This window comes from Harpegnathos saltator, unplaced genomic scaffold (assembly GCF_003227715.2).
Source record: "Harpegnathos saltator strain DR-91 unplaced genomic scaffold, Hsal_v8.6 scaffold599, whole genome shotgun sequence".
Taxonomy (NCBI): Eukaryota; Metazoa; Arthropoda; class Insecta; order Hymenoptera; family Formicidae; genus Harpegnathos; species Harpegnathos saltator.
In genome coordinates this window covers 1,023,170-1,045,838 of record NW_020230425.1, presented here as the reverse complement: position 1 = coordinate 1,045,838, position 22,669 = coordinate 1,023,170, and the positions used below count along the sequence as shown (strand labels likewise).

The window sequence follows — 22,669 nt, the reverse complement described above, 5'->3', positions numbered from 1 at the left end:
AATCCTTATATATTTATCTCACGCGCAGTTCTAACAAAGGCAGTTCTATTTACATTTTTATCTTTGTTCTCTTTCTTGCGCTGTTAAGCGAATATATAATCAACATCAACAAAAATTCCTCATTTAAATTAAGAATATAAGGATTAAGTACATATACATTATCGAGATAAACGAGTATTAAATAACTGCGGAATACGTCGCTATTGAAGACTCATCATGGACGAGACTGCGAGACTGCGAGCCAGATGTAACGTTCAGGTAGGACAAAGCTTGTTCACTATTGCGCATCTAGATATTCTGCATAGATTTTTCAAATTGGTTGCAATTTGCAGGATCAATGTAGAATTAATATTTCGACTCGGGAAAGACTTTTTTTTATCAAATCCTAACTTGTAGAAGTAAGTACCTGAAACATGAGAACGAATTGCCATTGCACTTGGACAATCTTCTGATACTGATTTCTGGTATTGATCGATATTCGATTTCGGTACTGATTTACTCTTTCATTTCTCTACAAGAAAAAAAAATTGAGACGACTCATTCATTTACCCGCGTTAATTTGATGAATAAATTAAATATTGATCGGTCTTCAATTTTTGGTACTGATTTATTCTCTCATTTCTTTATAAGACAAGAAAAATTGATACGAATCATTCGTTTATTCGAGTTAATTTGTTGAGTAAATTAGAGAGATAAATACCTGAAAAATGAGAACAAATTGTCATTGTACTTGGACAATATTCTGACACTGATTTACGGTATTGATCGATATTCGATTTTCAGTACTGATTTACTCTTTCATTTCTCTATAAGAAAAAAAAATTCATACGAATCGTTTATTTATCCGCGTTAATTTGACGAATAAATTAAATATTGATCGGTCTTCAATTTTCGGTACTGACTGATTCTCTAATTTCATTATAAGAGAATAAAAATTGATACGAATCGTTCTTTTATCCTACTTAATTTGTTGAGTAAATTAGTGGGGTAAGTACCTGCAAGATGAAAATAACTTGTCATTGCACTTGGACAATTTTCTTGACATTGATTTATGATATTGATCAATCTTCGCTTTTCGGTACTGATTTATTTTCTCATTTTTTTATAAGACAAAATAAAATTGATACGAATCGTTCGTTTATCCGAATTAATTTGTTGAATAAGATTAGAGGAGTAAATACCTGAAAAATAAGAACAAATTGTTATTGCACGTGGGCAATTTTTTGACACTGATTTATGGTATTAATTGGTATTCGATTTTCGGTATTGATTTACTCTTTCATTTCTTAACAAGAAAACAGAAAATTAATACGAATCGTTCATTTATCCGCGTTAATTTGATGAAAAAATTAGGTATTGATCAGTCGTCGGTTTTCGGTATTGATTTATTCTGTCATTTCTTTATAAGAAAAGAAAAATTGATACGGATCGTTCGATTAACCGAGTTAATTTATTGAGTAAATTAGAGTGGTAAGTACTTGAAAATGAGAACAAATTGTCATTGCACTTGGACAATTTTCTGACACTGATTTACGGTATTGATCGATATTCGATTTTCGGTATTGATTTACTCTTTCATTTCTCTATAAGAAAAAGAAAAATTCATACGAATCGTTCATTTATCCGCGTTAATTTGATGAATAAATTAAATATTGATCGGTCTTCAATTTTCGGTACTGATTTATTCTCTCATTTCTTTATAAGACAAGAAAAATTGATACGAATCATTCGTTTATTCGAGTTAATTTGTTGAGTAAATTAGAGGGATAAATACCTGAAAAATGAGAACAAATTGTCATTGTACTTGGACAATATTCTGACACTGATTTACGGTATTGATCGATATTCGGTTTTCAGTACTGATTTACTCTTTCATTTCTCTATAAGAAAAAAAAATTCATACGAATCGTTTATTTATCCGCGTTAATTTGACGAATAAATTAAATATTGATCGGTCTTCAATTTTCGGTACTGACTGATTCTCTAATTTCATTATAAGAGAATAAAAATTGATACGAATCGTTCTTTTATCCTACTTAATTTGTTGAGTAAATTAGTGGGGTAAGTACCTGCAAGATGAAAATAACTTGTCATTGCACTTGGACAATTTTCTTGACATTGATTTATGATATTGATCAATCTTCGCTTTTCGGTACTGATTTATTTTCTCATTTTTTTATAAGACAAAATAAAATTGATACGAATCGTTCGTTTATCCGAATTAATTTGTTGAATAAGATTAGAGGAGTAAATACCTGAAAAATAAGAACAAATTGTTATTGCACGTGGGCAATTTTTTGACACTGATTTATGGTATTAATTGGTATTCGATTTTCGGTATTGATTTACTCTTTCATTTCTTAACAAGAAAACAGAAAATTAATACGAATCGTTCATTTATCCGCGTTAATTTGATGAAAAAATTAGGTATTGATCAGTCGTCGGTTTTCGGTATTGATTTATTCTGTCATTTCTTTATAAGAAAAGAAAAATTGATACGGATCGTTCGATTAACCGAGTTAATTTATTGAGTAAATTAGAGTGGTAAGTACTTGAAAATGAGAACAAATTGTCATTGCACTTGGACAATTTTCTGACACTGATTTACGGTATTGATCGATATTCGATTTTCGGTATTGATTTACTCTTTCATTTCTCTATAAGAAAAAGAAAAATTCATACGAATCGTTCATTTATCCGCGTTAATTTGATGAATAAATTAAATATTGATCGGTCTTCAATTTTCGGTACTGATTTATTCTCTCATTTCTTTATAAGACAAGAAAAATTGATACGAATCATTCGTTTATTCGAGTTAATTTGTTGAGTAAATTAGAGGGATAAATACCTGAAAAATGAGAACAAATTGTCATTGTACTTGGACAATATTCTGACACTGATTTACGGTATTGATCGATATTCGGTTTTCAGTACTGATTTACTCTTTCATTTCTCTATAAGAAAAAAAAATTCATACGAATCGTTTATTTATCCGCGTTAATTTGACGAATAAATTAAATATTGATCGGTCTTCAATTTTCGGTACTGACTGATTCTCTAATTTCATTATAAGAGAATAAAAATTGATACGAATCGTTCTTTTATCCTACTTAATTTGTTGAGTAAATTAGTGGGGTAAGTACCTGCAAGATGAAAATAACTTGTCATTGCACTTGGACAATTTTCTTGACATTGATTTATGATATTGATCAATCTTCGCTTTTCGGTACTGATTTATTTTCTCATTTTTTTATAAGACAAAATAAAATTGATACGAATCGTTCGTTTATCCGAATTAATTTGTTGAATAAGATTAGAGGAGTAAATACCTGAAAAATAAGAACAAATTGTTATTGCACGTGGGCAATTTTTTGACACTGATTTATGGTATTAATTGGTATTCGATTTTCGGTATTGATTTACTCTTTCATTTCTTAACAAGAAAACAGAAAATTAATACGAATCGTTCATTTATCCGCGTTAATTTGATGAAAAAATTAGGTATTGATCAGTCGTCGGTTTTCGGTATTGATTTATTCTGTCATTTCTTTATAAGAAAAGAAAAATTGATACGGATCGTTCGATTAACCGAGTTAATTTATTGAGTAAATTAGAGTGGTAAGTACCTGAAAATGAGAACAAATTGTCATTGCACTTGGACAATTTTCTGACACTGATTTACGGTATTGATCGATATTCGATTTTCGGTATTGATTTACTCTTTCATTTCTCTATAAGAAAAAGAAAAATTCATACGAATCGTTCATTTATCCGCGTTAATTTGATGAATAAATTAAATATTGATCGGTCTTCAATTTTCGGTACTGATTTATTCTCTCATTTCTTTATAAGACAAGAAAAATTGATACGAATCATTCGTTTATTCGAGTTAATTTGTTGAGTAAATTAGAGGGATAAATACCTGAAAAATGAGAACAAATTGTCATTGTACTTGGACAATATTCTGACACTGATTTACGGTATTGATCGATATTCGGTTTTCAGTACTGATTTACTCTTTCATTTCTTTATAAGAAAAAAAAAATTCATACGAATCGTTCATTTATCCGCGTTAATTTGATGAATAAATTAAATATTGATCGGTCTTCAATTTTCGGTACTGACTGATTCTCTAATTTCATTATAAGAGAATAAAAATTGATACGAATCGTTCTTTTATCCGACTTAATTTGTTGAGTAAATTAGTGGGGTAAGTACCTGCAAGATGAAAATAACTTGTCATTACACTTGGACAATTTTCTTGACATTGATTTATGATATTGATCAGTCTTCGCTTTTCGGTACTGATTTATTTTCTCATTTTTTTATAAGACAAAATAAAATTGATACGAATCGTTCGTTTATCCGAATTAATTTGTTGAATAAGATTAGAGGAGTAAGTACCTGAAAAATAAGAACAAATTGTTATTGCACGTGGGCAATTTTTTGACACTGATTTATGATATTAATTGGTATTCGATTTTCGGTACTGTTTTACTCTTTCATTTCTCAACAAGAAAACAGAAAATTAATACAAATCGTTCATTTATCCGCGTTAATCTGATGAAAAAATTAGGTATTGATCAGTCGTCGGTTTTCGGTATTGATTTATTCTGTCATTTCTGTATAAGAAAAGAAAAATTGATACGGATCGTTCGATTAACTGAGGTAATTTATTGAGTAAATTAGAGTGGTAAGTACCTGAAAATGAGAACAAATTGTCATTGCACTTGGACAATTTTCTGACACTGATTTATGGTATTAATCGATATTCGGTTTTCGGTACTGATTTATTTTCTCATTTTTTTAAAAGATAAAAATAATTAATACGAATCGTTCGTTTATCCAAGTTAATTTATTGAATAAGATTAAAGGGGTAAGTACCTGAAAAATGAGAACAAATTGTCATTGCACTTGGACAATTTTTTGACACTGATTTATGGTATTAATCGATAATCGATTTTCGGTACTGATTTACTCTTCCATTTCTCTATAAGAAAAAAAGAATTCATACGAATCGTTCATTTATCCGCGTTAATTTGATGAATAAACTAAATATTGACCGGTCTTCAATTTTCGGTACTGATTTATTCTCTCATTTCTTTATAAGGCAAGAAAAATTGATACGAATCATTCGTTTATTCGAGTTAATTTGTTGAGTAAATTAGAGGGATAAATACCTGAAAAATGAGAACAAATTGTCATTGTACTTGGACAATTTTCTGACACTGATTTACGGTATTGATCGATATTCGATTTTCGATATTGATTTACTCTTTCATTTCTCTATAAGAAAAAGAAAAATTCATACGAATCGTTCATTTATCCGCGTTAATTTGATGAATAAATTAAATATTGATCGGTCTTCAATTTTCGGTACTGACTGATCCTCTAATTTCGTTATAAGAGAATAAAAATTGATACGAATCATTCTTTTATCCGACTTAGTTTGTTGAGTAAATTAGTGGGGTAAGTACCTGCAAGGTGAAAACAACTTGTCATTGCACTTGGACAATTTTTTTGACATTGATTTATGGTATTGATCAGTCTTCGGTTTTCGGTACTGATTTTTTTTCTCATTTTTTTATTAGACAAAAAAAATTGATACGAATCGTTCGTTTATCCGAGTTTATTTGTTGAATAAGATTAGAGAGGTAAGTACCTGAAAAATGAGAACAAATTGTGATTGCACTTGGACAATTTTTTGACACTGATTTATAATATTAATCAATATTCGATTTTCGGTACTGATTTACTCTTTCATTTTTCTACAAGAAAAAAAAATTCATACGAATCGTTCATTTATCCACGTTATTTTGACGAATAAATTAAATATTGATCGGTCTTCAATTTTCGGTACTGTCTGATTCCCTAATTTCTTTATAAGAGAATAAAAATTGATACGAATCGTTCTTTTATCCGACTTAATTTGTTGAGTAAATTAGTGGGGTATGTACCTGCAAGATGAAAACAACTTGTCATTGCACTTGGACAATTTTCTTGACATTGATTTATGGTATTGATCAGTCTTCGGTTTTCGGTAGTGATTTGTTTTCTCATATTTTATAAGACAAAAAAGAATTGATACGAATCGTTCGTTTATCCGAGTTAATTTATTGAATAAGATTAGAGGGGTAAGTACCTGAAAAATGAGAACAAATTGTCATTGCACTTGGACAATTTTTTGTCACTGATTTATGGTATTAATCGATATTCGATTTTTGGTACTGTTTTACTCTTTCATTTCTCTACAAGAAAGAAAATTCATACGAATCGTCCTTTTATCCGCGTTATTTTGATGAATAAATTAAATATTGATCGGTCTTCAATTTTCGGTACCGATTTATTCTCTCATTTCTTTATAAGACAAGAAAAATTGATACGAATCAGTCGTTTATTCGAGTTAATTTGTTGAATAAAATTGAGGGATAAATACCTGAAAAATGAGAACAAATTGTCATTGTACTTAGACAATTTTTTGTCACTGATTTATGGTAGTGATCGATATTCGATTTTCGGTACTAATTTACTCTTCCATTTCTCTATAAGAAAAAAAAATTCATACGATTCGTTCATTTATCCGCGTTAATTTGATGAATAAATTAAATATTGATCGGTCTTCAATTTTTGATACTGGCTAATTCTCTAATTTCTTTATAAGATAATAAAAATTGATGCGAATCTTTTTTTTATCCGACTTAATTTGTTGAGTAAATTAGTGGGGTAAGTACTTGCAAGATGGAAACAACTTGTCATTGCACTTAGATAATTTTCTAACGCTGATTTATAGTATTGATCAATATCCGGTTTTCGGTACTGATTTACTCTTTCATTTCTCTATAAGAAAACAGAAAATTAATACGAATCGTTCATTAATCCGCGTTAATTTGATGAATAAATTAGATATTGAACGGTCTTCGATTTTCGGTACTGATTTATTTTCTCATTTTTTTATAAGACAAGAAAAATTGATACGAATCGTTCGTTTATCTGAGATAATTTGTTGAATAAGATTAGGGGGGTATATACCTGAAAAATAAGAACAACTTGTCATTGCACTTGGACAATTTTCTAACGCTGATTTATGGTATTAATCGATATTCGGTTTTCGGTACTGATTTACTCTTTCATTTCTCTATAAGAAAGCAGAAAATTAATATGATTCGTTCATTAATCCGCGTTAATTTGAGGAATAAATTAGATATTGAACGGTCTTCGATTTTCGGTACTGATTTATTCTCTTATTCCGTTAGCCAATAAGTCGGTTTTCCTGTGGAATGAAATTCACAACCAAGCTTAGGGGCCGTCTGGAACAGGTCTTTTCCTTTACTTTCCTTAGTAAGCCTCGAGCCCCAATGAACATTTTTCGCATTAAAATCACTCCCCAGGATGAAACGTTCCTCAAGATGTTTTAGTAAATTTAGGTAGTCTTCCCTTTTTAAGTTATATCTTGATGGACAGTATACCGCAGCAACTGTCAGTAAATATTTTCCAGTTTTGATGAGGACTGAGGTCGATTGTATTTCTTCGGTTTTATATTTTCCCCCTTCTGTGTGGGCTATTTTGTCTCTAACTATTATTGCAGTACCACCTCTTGCATTATTTTACGGGTGAATAGTATGATAGAAATGATATCCTCTGAATTTAATGAAGGATTGCTTATTGAAGTGTGTTTCAGAAATTAGACACACATCAATTTTCTGAGTGTCAAGGGAAGCCTGTACTTTGTGTTTTCGCTTTATTAGACCATTAGAATTCCAGGCAGCCACTCTTAGTTGTTTGAAGTTAACATTTTTCCTTGCCTTTATTTTTTCTTAATTTTAGAAGCTGTTTTTCTATTATTTTCCTCTGTTTTGTCAATTCTTTCCGCAATTGTTTTCAGTGTCTTGTCTTGCTGTTCAAGTTTTTCCATTACTCTAGCCAGAAATTGCTCCGTCCCTAGCTCGTTGTTTGACAATCTTTCGTAATTTTTCTTGCTGCTTCTTGCTACTTCAGCAAATGTTCTTCCTGGCGATACTTGAGTTTTCACCTCAGCATTCCTACCAATGTTTGTTTTAGACAGTTTATTCTTAATTTTTTCATTTCTCATTAATTAGATTTTCTTTGCTATCTCACATCCTCTATAGCTAGCTGGATGAGCTCCTTTGCAGTTTGTGCACTCCTTACCGGAGCACTCCTAGGATTTTTACATTCCGAAGTGCGATGTTTACCTGCACATTTCACACATCTCGGTTCTTTCATGCAGTAGTTCTGGGTGTGCTTATATTTTTGACACTTCTTATATTGCGGAACTAGTTTCGTTTTCCTGATTGGCTCGATCGTTACTTTTGTACCAAATATGGTTTTGATCTCATAAATTTTTTGGAGGTCTTCCTCATTTTGAAAAGTTAACATGAATAACGGCAGGGGACTTTTGTCTCCTCTCTTGAGTATGTTTGTTGCATCTACTATTTTATACTCTCTTCTTTTTAGTTCTTGTATAATTTTTTCTGTTTTGAACGTTGGTGGGAATCTCCTAGCCATTACTTTGATTGGTCTGATTTGCTTGTTTTCGAATGAAGACCATAAAGCTAAGACTCCATGCATGCGGTGAGCTTCGGCAAACCTTCCTGCCAGGAAGAGCTGCGGTGACCAATCAGGAGACAGACGCATGCCGGAGCTTGCCGCAACCGGACTTGCGCCTCCCTCCTGATTGGTCATCGCAGCATTTGCCGCAGCTCACCGCATGCATGGAGTCTTAGCTTAAGTAATTCTTATTGTTTAAAAAGCTAGTTAGTCTTCTATAGTCATCTTCACTGACCGTGTTTAGTTTAACTCTATCATTGTTCATAACTATTATGTTGACGTTAAATTTGTTTTTAATTAACTCCTCATGCAGTGGATCAAACTCCTTTACCTGATTTAGAATTATTGGCGGTGGTAAGGGTTTTTTATGTTTTGGCTGATGAGTTTACTCCAGATGATGTTTTGTATGGTGCTGCTGGGAAGATATTACTGGAGAAGAATTTGCTTTCCTTTTCTTGTTACTTCTCTTGTTCCCCTTCGCGAGTATCCATCCCGTTTCTCTCTCGTTCCTCGTCATCTGTGCAGTATTCGCTTTCCTGCTGCTCCTGAGAGCTCATTTCAGTTATCTTCCCTTGTTCCTTTAGTAGCTGATTTTATTTTGTTTAGCATTTGTTTGTTTTGCTGTTGTAATTTCCCAATATTGCTTTTGAGTCCGGCCTTTTCCTTCAACTTAAAATATATATGCTTACGTATTTAATACATATATATATATATTATATATATATATATACGCATACATACATACATATATAACGCATAAACATATATATTTTAACGATTATTAAACGAGGAAACAATTTTAATGATAATGTGACACCCCAGCTAATTTCTTATACAGCGACGGGCCTGAATGCACCGCGATTGTCACCTCGGCCGCTGAGCGCGGAACAGTGCGAGGGGATAGTAGGCGCCACCTACTGAATTTCGCTCGAAATGTGCAGATCGTGTCCAGCTCTGCTCTATTCTATAATATACTGGACACGAACTATAGATGGACGAACTATAGATTTTTAGTACTAGGAGTGGATATCGGAACGCAGCTATAACTTAGTATCAGTTTAGCAGTGCACATTGCAATATGGATAAAGATAATAAAAACGTACATTATATGAAGCAAAAGCGAATGCTCTTGGCGCAGCTTATCGCTGAGGAGGTTATCGAAAAAAAAAATCCTTCGTCAGAATCAATTAAAAATTCGTTGTCCATTATCCTTTTTTTCCTTTATATTTCAGTTTGAAAGCGCGACATCACAAGTAAATGGGACAAAAGTGAGTGTTGCAGGTTATGTTTAGTTTATTCTGCGCATCATGTGCTAAAAACTTATTGCACTTTTGTGCATTAGTTCAGAAGTGCAGCGAAAACGAACAGATTTAAGTAAGGTAACATGTCCTCCTCAAGAAAGCTCGTGACTTCCCTTGAGAAAAGAGAGTCAGTAAAGCTCCTTGCTTGGTCAAGGAAGATTTATGAAATGTAAAATGAGGAATAAGGTATCCTTATTTCTCAAGGAAGGACTATGAATACGGATATTAGAGAACTAATCCGTACTTAATCACACATATGCGACATTTGCTGCTATTTAAATTTTGTCCCCAGTACTTGAACCGGAAGTGTTTGATTTCGAATTAAATAAACATGTGATGTGTGTACGTGTGCACATTACGTACTCAATGCCATTGAGAATCACTGCGTGGCGTATGATAACACAAAAGTACAAAGTATAATCGGTATAATCTTTATGAGAGGTACTCGTATCACTTAGGTCAATTTGCGTAGTGGTGCAAAAGTTAGCTGTGATATGCATATATATATATAGCACAGATTGTAATTGACAGTGATACGCGAGGCGCGACTGTAGAGCAGTTTTGGAGCACGTCTCTGATTCGCTGTTACTTCCTAGCTGTTTCTGCCTACATTTCTACCGTGATATTCTAAGCATTTATTATATTATTACCATCGCGAACGTTCTATTTAAAGGTGAAACCGAGGAAACGTTTCACCATCACTCGTTGCGTTAAGTCGCTATCGTTCGTAGTTATTTCAGAGCAACGACGGCAACATGAACAGCAGATTTACCGGGATTAAACTGGGACCTCCCATTGAGGTTTTCGCACTGCAAAAAGCATTTGTCGACGATACTCACGAAAAGAAAGTCAATCTTACTATAGGAGGTATGTACGATCATATTATTTTTTTGCAAACTAAAGCATCTGTCATGAATACAATGTTAAAATTGCATTTTATACGATAGATATGTATATGCATATAGCATATACATATATGCATTTGTAGTTCTAAAAATATAGTATTTGTTGCCGGCTGATATTTATAAATAATGAGTATAAAATGATAACGTGCAACATATAATTATTATTTCTATATTTTATACTTTTGTTTCATTTTCAGGATGATTACATAACAGCATTCATGCATGTATATCTATATACACAACATTTATATATATAGATTTATATATATAGATTTTTTTTTACATTATTATTTTAAATAATAAGTAAATGAGAATGAAAATAGCTCTAACCAAATTCTTCTCATTTATAATATAAACTTAATTTTTAATTTAAATACTACACATATACATATACGTGTATATGTGAGTGTATGTGTGTGTATGTGTATGTATGTGTATAACACATTAAAATTATTATATTTTTATAAAATGCAAGTATGAACATCATTGATGACTAATTTGTATTTTTTTTTCTTAACTGACTACTATATTAAATCTATATTACATAGTTATATTATATTGCTCAGTACTAAAAAATTTGTATTCTTTTTTAGCTTATCGTACCAATGAAGGTAAACCATGGGTCCTACCAGTTGTAAGAAAGGTAGAAAAGTCGCTTGCTGTTGATGAACTACAAAATCATGAGTATTTGCCAGTTCTTGGTTTAGATGCATTTAGCGAGGCTGCTACAAGTATGTTATTGGGTGCAAATTCTCCTGTTATCGCCCAGGGGCGTGCCTTTGGTATTCAGTCACTTTCGGGTACAGGGGCACTACGTGTCACTGCAGAATTTTTGAGTCATATTCTACAATATGATACTTTTTACTATAGTAAACCTTCTTGGGGTAAGTAAATGCAGATAGTAATATCAGTAGTGTCCCACTTGATAGTGAAAAACTGTCTCATATATTATAAGATTATGTGCTGGCAGAAAATCATAGACTGGTATTTACTAACGGAGGATTTAAACATGCTTGCGAGTATACGTATTGGGACGAGAAAACGCGCAGTATCGACATCGAAGGTATGCTCAATGATCTGAAAAACGCTCCTGAGAACGCTGTAATTATTTTGCATGCATGCGCACATAATCCCACTGGATGCGATCCGACTCCAGAACAATGGGCTAGGATTGCTGATGTGATAGAGGAGAAACGGCTCTTCCCGTTGTTTGATAGTGCGTATCAGGTCAGTAGTAATTTTCGACAGCTGACGTGATCATCATTTACTTTTATGATATGTTCACGTAAAAATACGTCGAATCTCAACAGGGTTTTGCGAGTGGTGATCTAGACAAAGACGCATACGCCGTACGAATGTTCGCTGAACGTCAAATCGAATTCATCTGCACACAAAGCTTCGCCAAGAACTTTGGATTGTACAATGAAAGAGTTGGTAACATAGTTTTCGTATTGGCTGACACGAAGGAGATAGTACAAGCCAAGTCGCAATTAACATTAATCGTCCGAGGAATGTACAGTAATCCTCCTAATCACGGCGCTCGAATTGTCGCGACGGTGCTGAGAAATCCAGAGCTCTTTGAGGAATGGTATTATTCATCCTATATCTCTGTATTTTCTACAAGATCATTCTGATGCTTAAATAATACGATTCAACATTCTTAGGAGGGAACATATCAGAACAATGTCTGATAGAATCAGACAAATGAGAATAGGTTTGCATCACAGACTGATCAAATTAGGCACTCCAGGTGTTTGGGATCATATTGTCCAACAGATTGGAATGTTCTCGTACACAGGACTTACTGGTTAGAGTTATACATTTATTTTTCGAATTATGTTATTTTCCTCCTCTGTAAACAATTACCCTAACAGCACAGATGTCCAGAGGACGTCCAGAGTACGTTTTAAGGACGTCCTGGGGACGTTTCTTCATCCTCAGGACGTCCATAGGATGTCCCCAGGAGATCATGTGCTGTCTAGGTACGAACAATTACAAAGAAGAAAACAATTACAAAGAGGTTTCATCAAATACTTTGTTTTAGAAAAGCAAGTGCAGCATTTGAGAGACCATTATCATATCTATATGCTACGCAGCGGCCGTATAAATATGTGTGGACTCAACGAATCGAACTTGGATTATGTGGCAAATGCGATCCACGAAACGGTAACATTATTGTCGGAAGCATGGGGCGATTGTATGTGTTAAAACACTCGAATCTCAATATCATGAGTACAAATTAAGTCTCGGGTCTTGTCATTGAAAGAATATAGCAATATTTTGCAAATGACCAAACTTAGTCCAGTCAGGGAGATGATTATTTTTGGGTAATATTTTGAAATCCGTTACGCGAAGTCGTGCAGTCTGCCTTCATATTTGATACGATAAGTCTTCCCATAAGTGTCTTTTAAGGACCTTCCAAAATCAAGAAGTTTTGACAAATTGTTCTTCTCTTCCTCATTTTTGTCACGAACATTCAAAGGCCAGAAGTACAAATTGTTACAAAGTATTAGAAGATGCCAAATTTCTACTACATATTAATTATGTCACTATTATAAGATTTCTTTTACGTACAGTGCAATTTACTATTGAAGGTTTATTAACGGTTATTAACTAACAGTTACCAACTACCCAGACAGCACATGATCTCCTGGGGACGTCCTATGGACGTCCTGAGTATGAAGAAACGTCCCCAGGACGTCTTTAAGACGTACTCTGGACGTCCTCTAGACATCGGTGCTGTTTGGGTGCAGACATTGTGAAACAGTTTATTAACAGAATATTAAAAATATATACGTATATACATACTTGTATATATAAAATCTTTTTATATATATATGACTATGTTTAAAAAAATTTATCCAGAGATTTTATACTTTAAAATATTTTATTATATAATTTCCATCATACACAACTATTGAGAAATGTTCAGGTAACTTTTCAAAAGATAATATAATATTGCTATCATAAAGATAAAATGTATCTTTCCATGTAAATAACTTTTGTTCTTAATTAAATAATTACGCTTCCTTTATCTGAAGTATAAATTTATTTGCATTAAATTTAAAAATACTTTTATCATATTTATGATACAATGATAATAATGAAATTATTACATAGTAAGATATCACTTGTTTGTTACTATAAATTAATAGTATTATTTTATTTATCTTTTAGCATGTGCATGAAAAAAAAATTAGATTGGTTTTGCTTCATATTATACTGTTGATTCTTGAAAAAGTTAAAAAAGGAAATATGCTTGTAATATTTAAAACTCATATTGGTGCTATAGAATTAAGTAAAAGTATTATAGCTCATTGATATTCATTGCTCTTTCTTCAACATTCACACAGTAGGCTTCCACATTTATTTTGATAGCGTATGTATGAGAACTAAAACTACGCAGTATATTAAAGTTTTATCACAGTAAATACATAGATAAATATAAGTTTAGTACTAAGAAACTTATATATGGAGAAAATAACGTTATGTTAAGTTTGCATGATAAAGCAGCTAATAACGTTGGAATATATATTTTGTGATAATTTTTTAGTAAATCAGAACCAATTTTTATATTAATCGTAGCCAAGACTAACAAAGAATAGTCGCATGATAAAAAACAAAGAACAACATTCTGTACTGCCAATATGCCAAAAATCTCCAATGAAAGAATTTTTTAATCTATATAATCAATTGCGTATATTGATATTTTGTAAAAGAATTTAAAAATTTTTGGTTTATGGATTAATATGTCTATATGCATGTTAATATTATAATCTTTATAATAGTGTTACACAGAGTGTGAGTAATATAATTTGAACTGGAAATACTATTTTTATTATATAATGTAATATTATATAGATATCATAGGTCTTTGAGTAAATAAACGTTTTCAAATAAAAATTTAATTCCAAGATATATTTAATTTATATCAAATTTTATACACACATATACACACATACAGGTAATGTACACTCAAATTCATAATTATTATTTGGAAAAATCCACATTTTTCATTATAATTTATGATTTGTACAGAACATACAAAACAAATAATTTTTCTTTAATCTATAAGAGAACATATAAAACAAATAATTTTTTTTTTTTAATACAATGTGCAATTATATTGAATTTATCAGATTTATGTAACATATATAGGGTGTCCCATTTTAATGTCCCACCCCAAAAAAACTCTTCAGTATTGAAGTTTCAAGGAAAATGATCTGAATAAAAGTTGTAGGAATTTAAGTGAGCTATCTTCTGATGATCTTAACTTTGACCTTGACCTCTATTTTCAGGGTCATTTGAAAGTCAACTTGCGTTTTTTAAATGGGAACCCTTATTTTTTTATTACACTGTTCTTTTTTTACTAGTTAATTTGAACAACTTTTGTCTAAAACATTTTTTTATCTGTCTAATATTTTTTGAGATATTTGAGGAAAATTGATAACTTTTTCAATATTTAATTTACGATATCTCGCTAATTATTTGTCGGAAGAAAAAGTGGTATTAGACTTTCTTGTTTTATTTAGTTTCAAGAATATATTGTTATTGAATAGCGCCCTGATTTTTGTTAATTTGATGATTTTGGAATTTCCAAAAATCAGTACGTTAACAAAAGTAAAAAAACAAGGCGCTATTGTTCCAGACATAAGCCATATTGAACAACTATCTCTAATAATTCGATTTGCTGACTTGTCAGATGACAATATAAGCATAAAGGAACATTTCCTAGAATTAATTCCTGTCGATGACTCTAGTGACGCAGGGCTTACGGAAATGATTCTAAATGTGCTAAATAAACACGGACTTAAAATGCACAATTGTAGAGGTCAGGGATATGATAACGGAACAAACATAAAAGGAAAAATATTGGTGTACAAAAAAAAATCTTAGATCTAAACCCCTTTGCTTTCTTTGTACCGTGTGGCTACCATAACTACAATCTCATATTGTATATGTTATAATTATAAAACATAATATCACATAATAAAAACATAATAAAACATAAATTATAGATATTTACCTTTCCACCCAAGCGTGGAAATAATACGTGAGATATCGTTTTAAGATATGACTTCTGCTTTAAAGTCTTCTGAAAGAGATGGACGAGATGAATCATCAGCTGCAACAAATGCACAAGTCAATAGCTGCGTTCAGAAAACACAACGGTTACACAACGGTTGAGTAATTCGTCAACGTTATTGATCTGAATGTAAGGATCTAACAGTAAGGACTAATAGTTACTGAGCGCTCAGTGAGCGCTTTGTTTTCTGAACGCAACCAATGGCTGCATTCAGCAGACTCAACAGTTGGACAACATTACTAGATTTTCCACTGAATCTCGCTTCTGATTGGTAAATACTTCTGGGTCTATGAAGAATCTAAAAGAATGCTCCAAGCACAGACAATAATCACTAAGCGCTCTCTGATCACTTTGTTCTACTGAACGCGGCCAATGAAACTTAGACTGCGTTCAGAAAACACAACGGTTACACAACGGTTGAGTAATTTGTCAACGTTATTGGTCTGAATGTAAGGATCTAACAGTAAGGACCAATAGTTACTAAGCGCTTAGTGAGCGCTTTGTTTTCTGAATGCAACCTTAGGCATAGTCGCCCCCCGCATTTCAGCATAACTCCCCTCGCCTATTTTACGGGCTTATGCTCTGTCCCTATATTTCTATGGGCCAGAGCACAGACTTCTGCATAACGCATAATACACAATGCATAAGAGAATCAACCAATTAGAGTTCTTCATTTCTGTCCTGAGGAGGGAAATGAAGAAACCTAATTGGTTTATTCTCTTATGCGTTATGTATTATGCGTTATGCAAAAGCCTGTGCTCTTGCTCATAAAGTTTATATTTAAAGTAAACTTTATATCTAAAAACATATTTAGGAACTAAAGACCGCGATTTTGGAATGATCTTATTGCCATAATTTTTGTCAAGTCACACGATGTTGAATTTTACTTCTTTCGTGATCAAGAGAAGCGATTCTTCAATGTGTAATATTTCTCTACGTATATATGTGTGCGTGTATTCATTTATTATTTTACTTTTGCATTTTTATCAATATTTCTGATTACCATTTTTCTAATGCTCCATGTTTGTTGACAATTTAGAAGACAGTTGACCGTTTAAGAATGGTGGTAAATGATAATATTTGAGGTATTATATTTCAACCTCTGTTGATCATTATTTTTTCATCTTTCAATTGTAGTATCTTTTGAAGAAAATTAGATACGATTATGTAGTTCAAAACGTGTGTTTTATGTACATAGTTGTCGTTTCTTACACATGAGTCGTTGCGAACGCAACACGGCCATCTCAGGCTTCTCTCCGCTAAGGCATGAGCGAGGTTAAGGACAATATTTATCGGCGAAGTTATCAAATTTAATCGGTACCCTTGGCTCATCTCTCAGGGGAGTAGCGATGAGGATCAATCGTCAGGGCATGATCAGCCGCGTCATGTAATGGTAACGTGCTGTTTTTAAGACTGCTCCTCGTACATGCGTGCGCGCGCGCGCGCGCGTTGTTTGACAGCTACATCGACAGCTACAACGACGACGACGACGACGACGACGACGACGACGACGCATTGACAACGGAGAACATGTTCGTGCACATCTGGTCCTTAATATGTTGGTACCTGAGGCCCTTCGTCAAGTGGTTCCTGCGTCAGACTACGCAGATGTGCGAGCTTCAAAGGATTTGTTATGGTCAGCCTTCCGGAGCACCGCGTGCTTTTGCCGTCGAGGAGTCTCTCAGGCGGTCGCGCGATGCAAATATCCGGACTTTAGTCACATATTTGAACGATATCGCCGATCAACGCGGGATTAGCACGAAAACGGAGCGCAAGATCCTCGAGGAGGCTATCAGAACTGTGCTGGTGACGAAGAGGATCAATCCAACCGCTCACCCGGACTTCGCCAAGTCGTTCGGCAAGTGCGTGGAGTTGATCTGGGGTTACCGTCAGCTGTGCGTGGAATGTGAGGAGCTAAGGAGGATGCCGTACAGTACGGACAATCCTGAACACGAGCAGTTGTTACTGAAGCTGTGGAATCTGCTGATGCCGTACGAACCGTTGGACGCGAGGGTGACGAAGCAGTGGCAGGAGATCGGCTTCCAAGGGGATGATCCGAAGACGGACTTTCGCGGGATGGGCATCCTCGGGCTCGAGAATCTCGTTTATTTTGCTCAAGAATACCCGAGTGCGGCCACGCACGTGCTGTCGCACTCTGCTCATCCGCGTTATGGCTATGCATTCGCCATCGTCGGCATAAACCTCACTAGCATGGCGCTCAAGCTGCTGAGGGACGGCAGTGCTAAAACCCACATATACAATTCCTCGAAAACGCTGCCGACAATCCGTGCCTTTCATCAGTTTTATTGTTACCTGTTCTATGAATTCGATGGCTTTTGGATTGAGTCGAAGCCTAGTAATATGATGGAGTTCTCGTCTATACAGGAGAAGTTCGAGAACAGCATCAGAATTGCATTAGCTAATCCATCGACTGTTTTTAGGATAAACGTGGCAGTTGACAATATTTAATACATTAATACAAATGCCTTTTACATGTAAGACAAGACCAAAATAACTGCGTACAGGATGAGTACAATGTTTGAGCTCTCATATACACATACACACACGAAAATTTATTTTTTATTATATATTTTTCACATTGTCGGCTTGATTGTGATATTAAGATGGCATTTGAATGGATAGCGAGTAGGTTTCTCTGTTGTAGAGATTTCTGCTTTTCCTTTAGCTATGTAATATAGTTATTAACATGTCGATGTTATATATCCTATAGCAATTGTATTAGAAAATTACAAGTTTTGTTTCTCGTTTTTATCTTAAGAGAATTCATATAAATTTCTATACAGATAAATCCTATTTGTGAAAATAGGATATGAAATTCGTTGCTTTGTGTTTAGTTCAATTATTTAATATTATATGTATTATATATTATATAATATTACAAATTATATGATATAAATACATATATAATATATTATAAAAAGTTAAAGATATATACATGGTACATATGTAGTTCATGCTCATGTGTATATGTATAATATATTTGTATTTATTCATGTAATTTCGTCAACTTTGAAATTTCTAAATGTCTTTGTTTGTGATTTTATGGACACTTTGTTCATTGTATGTCTCATACATTTTGTTATTTAATTCTTCGAAAGTGTATTTATATTCAGGGTATTTAGTGCAAAGAAAAAAAAACATTAAGCTAGAATATTAATATAACGTAATCACGCTGTTAGTTTTAACGAGATCGAGACGAAAATTTATTACGTGAATACATGTGCATATGGCACGGATAAATAACATAATAAATAACATAATAATTTGAATTAATTATGAAAGTGCAAACCGTTGTCGGATGTGAAACTACATGCTCATTTATCCGATAAAGAAAATTATATTATCGGATGTTAAGGAGGAATTAATGAATTCAGTTACTTAAAGTAGTCTGACAGCCTGAAATCGAAAATTTTTACATATCCAAAGTGTGTACAATTGAGCACATATTTTTGTAAAAAGATTATATATACTTTATTATACTCTATTGTTTAACATTACATATTACACAATGATTTTTTTTTATGATATAATTTATTTACAAGTTCATACGTTGCAATCATACAAAAATTACTTGGATTAGAAAGCTATAACTAATAATAATATCTGAAGCAATAGAAGTAACACACTATTACATATGCAATCGATGGAATGCATTGTGCACAATAGCTCAACAATAAAAATCTTTTTCTTTTCTCGGCGAAACAGACCTAGTAGCTTGTCTAATATTAATTAATTAATTAACTCCAATAATATCGCTTTTCCTTTTTTAAATTCCGATGTCGCTACACGAGTTTCCTATGCAACTACTCAAATACCCGATATATCTTGAGTAAAAAATATATCTATTTTATCATGCCGAGATTAATACAAATATTTGTGCATTAGATTGTTACACATAAAATGCGTCGGCGTTCCTCGCTCACTATTATTCGAGTAACTTCAAGTTACGAGAAAATGTTATATGCACTTAATCTTTAAGTTTCACTCGCCACACTTCGGTTGAAATAACTTTCTGATTATCTAAAATATAGGGCTTGAGAAGCTTGTTCCAAGAATAGAAATATAGATTTGTAAAAATATTATTATTATTATTAGCACATTAGCTGCCAATGTGTCACCAGTGAGTACATTTGGCATAAATATATATATGTATATATAACTCGGAGGCTAGTACATACGCCGGTGATACATAGATACAATCTACGTAAAGCAAGTATAAAATTACGTATTTAACGAATGAACATGATGCCGATTCGTGTAGCCTGTACAAGATACAATTTTTTGTATTTATACAACTAGATAAATTTTGTCTTTGAATTTGAATCAAGCAACCAACGTGTCAAATTGAGAATTTTCTTCGCAATTTTACATGCAATAATCTAACGTACAATCGAAAATATTATCTTTTACCACCGTTAGATAGTAACTGGAATATAGAGAAACGATCATGTATCTTTGGCAAATCAAATGCAGTAGATCTACTTCTCCTTTTTCTGCGCAGCCTCGGGCTTTTGCCTGCATTTTGATGCAACTGTAATAACAACTAATACTCCGATACAAATACTGCCTAGTTTAAGTACCCATGGATTATCAAGAAGAAAGTTTGCAATAATTTGTACAAGATTATCGCTGAAAAGGAGGAAAATAATAATAATACATTGATGCGTGTAATCGATATAAGCAAATGAGGATAAATCTTTAAACTTACAAGGGACTTTGAGGCACAGGGACTTTGTCTGCTTTCACATTTTTGTACCATTCTTTGGCAAATGACACAAGGGAATTGATATCATGCCTTCCTGTTTCGTATCGGTACATCTTGCCATGTCTGAAACTATATAAATACATGGCGAAAGGCATTAATATAATATGTATCAAGCCGTTAACTTTTATTTATATCTCACGTATGCATTTGTAATGTTAAGTATCGTGCATAAGATATTACACACGCCGATTTATATCTATGTATGCTTACAATATAAATTGTGGAGTATCATAAATATTAAATCTCCTGGCTGTGGAAGCTCCAGTTGTGGATTTATTGATAAGTGCTACATTTACTCTCTGCTTGAGCTTTGCAGCAACTGTTTCCCATCTTGCAATCATACGCAAGCATTGTACACAGTCTGTGCTGTAACTGATGTTGCGATGTCGTTAGTACTGCCGTTAATTATAAGAAGGTTAATCGATTGCTATAGATTGTATCTAAATATAAGACTTACAACATGACAAACCAATCGCCTGTTGTAGCGCCGCTACTCGCTTGAGTTAAATGCTCAAATGTATCATCTGTGAGTTCCTTCACTGCAGGTACTTTATTTTCCGTAAACATAGTCAATATATCGTCGTCATTCAAACGTCCTAGGGAAGAGAATGTAACATAAGAATCTATAGTACAATTATTATGCACATTTATATTGCACATATGAAAGTATAAAGTACATATTTAGCAATATATCATATTTATATAGGATGATAACGAACAAAATGTATCATCACAGAGTAATTAAATGATTAAAACATATTCTAATGTAATTCTTATTGCTGGCTGAATTTATATTGTACCGTCATATAACAAAGGAAGCCCGTGTCTGAAGAAAAGTAGAATTGGTTCTTTGTCGGTGCTATACAGTTGTAATAATTGACTATCGACTGCCTTTACAATCCATGCTGACAAGGAATCTACCAAGTCTTCGCGCAAGTGGATCAACTGATTTTCATAGTTTTCACATTCTGGACAATCTTTCTTTGCTGTGAATATAAGATTGTTATTATCAGTGACGGTAAAAGATATTCTTAAGGATATTCTCTGTTGTCTTAGTAATTAGTAGGAAGAAAAAAAGATTGGGAAGAAAATGAAAATTTATGTAACATTTTATGGCTCATATAATATTCATTGAGAGATCATTTTCAAGTTGCTTACACAAGTTACATTACAAAGTTCAATTTAAAACTGAAAAATATCTTGGAGATTGTAATTAAATGTTTTTTATTAATTTATGAAGATAGAAAAAAATAATATTAGTGTATAATCTTGTTATTTTCTCTTTATATATAGTAGTATTTTCATTGATAACTAATCAAGTTTTAGCATTTCTCTAAAGGAACATCAGACAAGATTCAGAGAACAAAACAAACTTACTAAATAAGACGACTACATATTTTTCGGTCTTTATGAGATTGAGAAGTTCTTCATCGTGCACCGTCTCGAGACTTGCAGCATACGCGCCGGAAGAAATACATACTGCGATTAAAAACGCTATTTGTAACATTATTAACTTGCTCGAGACAAATAACGATACACAGAGTTCATTCGCCGGCGAATTGGTACACGTCAAACTTGGTTCGTATATGACCATAAAATAAGCGAGAAGCACTGAGAAGGAATACGTGTCAGGTTTGTAACGTCATGCTGCGAGTAGTCGCCATTTTTCCAATGGCGGGTACAGTTTGAGATGTGCTATGGGATATTTTGATTAAAATCAAGCATATATTTTTTAATTGATTGATATAATTGTGTTTACTTTTAGATGCATTAATTGTGAATTTTGATGTGAATATTTAACAAGAACTGTGTCTAATAAAGTATTGATTCGTCGGCCACTTTTATACTTTGTAACAAAAACGCAACAAAAAGTAAAAGAAAACAGTAAGTTTTTATATGGAAATATGTTTTTATATTTAATATATGCCTTATAACATGTAATTTATAACCCATATAGTACAGAAAGGTGCAGCGATATTGTTATAACGTTACGATAATGATGCAATATATGAAGCGATGTTGCAGT

General features: G+C 32.9%; 3 protein-coding genes across 4 annotated transcripts; 2 read left to right on the top strand and 1 right to left on the bottom strand.

Annotated features, from left to right (window-relative positions):
• The first annotated feature begins 10,019 nt into the window (after positions 1-10,019).
• Positions 10,020-12,983, top strand: Got1 (Glutamate oxaloacetate transaminase 1). 2 transcript variants are annotated; one of them, XM_011143516.3, is made up of 6 exons: positions 10,020-10,733; positions 11,365-11,655; positions 11,727-11,998; positions 12,082-12,359; positions 12,436-12,578; positions 12,816-12,983. In XM_011143516.3, exons 1-6 carry the CDS (start codon positions 10,622-10,624, stop codon positions 12,977-12,979), a joined length of 1,260 nt encoding a protein of 419 aa, XP_011141818.1. In that variant the 5' UTR covers positions 10,020-10,621; the 3' UTR covers positions 12,980-12,983. The 2 variants fall into 2 exon arrangements, with proteins under 2 accessions (XP_011141818.1, XP_011141819.1); XM_011143517.3 differs by having other exon boundaries at positions 10,028-10,733; positions 11,742-11,998.
• Positions 12,984-16,867: 3,884 nt separating this feature from the next.
• On the top strand, positions 16,868-18,693 carry LOC105184627 (ELMO domain-containing protein 2). The gene is made up of 2 exons (XM_011143519.3): positions 16,868-16,942; positions 17,056-18,693. The coding sequence occupies exon 2, from the start codon at positions 17,388-17,390 to the stop codon at positions 18,324-18,326; it is 939 nt and encodes a 312-aa protein (XP_011141821.1). The 5' UTR covers positions 16,868-16,942; positions 17,056-17,387; the 3' UTR covers positions 18,327-18,693.
• Positions 18,694-20,287: 1,594 nt separating this feature from the next.
• LOC105184628 (protein disulfide-isomerase A5) lies at positions 20,288-22,272 on the bottom strand. Its single transcript, XM_011143520.3, has 6 exons — positions 22,021-22,272; positions 21,444-21,629; positions 21,101-21,239; positions 20,854-21,015; positions 20,587-20,712; positions 20,288-20,507 (listed from the first exon to the last, which is right to left on the bottom strand). Exons 1-6 carry the CDS (start codon positions 22,235-22,237, stop codon positions 20,357-20,359), a joined length of 981 nt encoding a protein of 326 aa, XP_011141822.1. The 5' UTR covers positions 22,238-22,272; the 3' UTR covers positions 20,288-20,356.
• Positions 22,273-22,669: the final 397 nt, after the last annotated feature.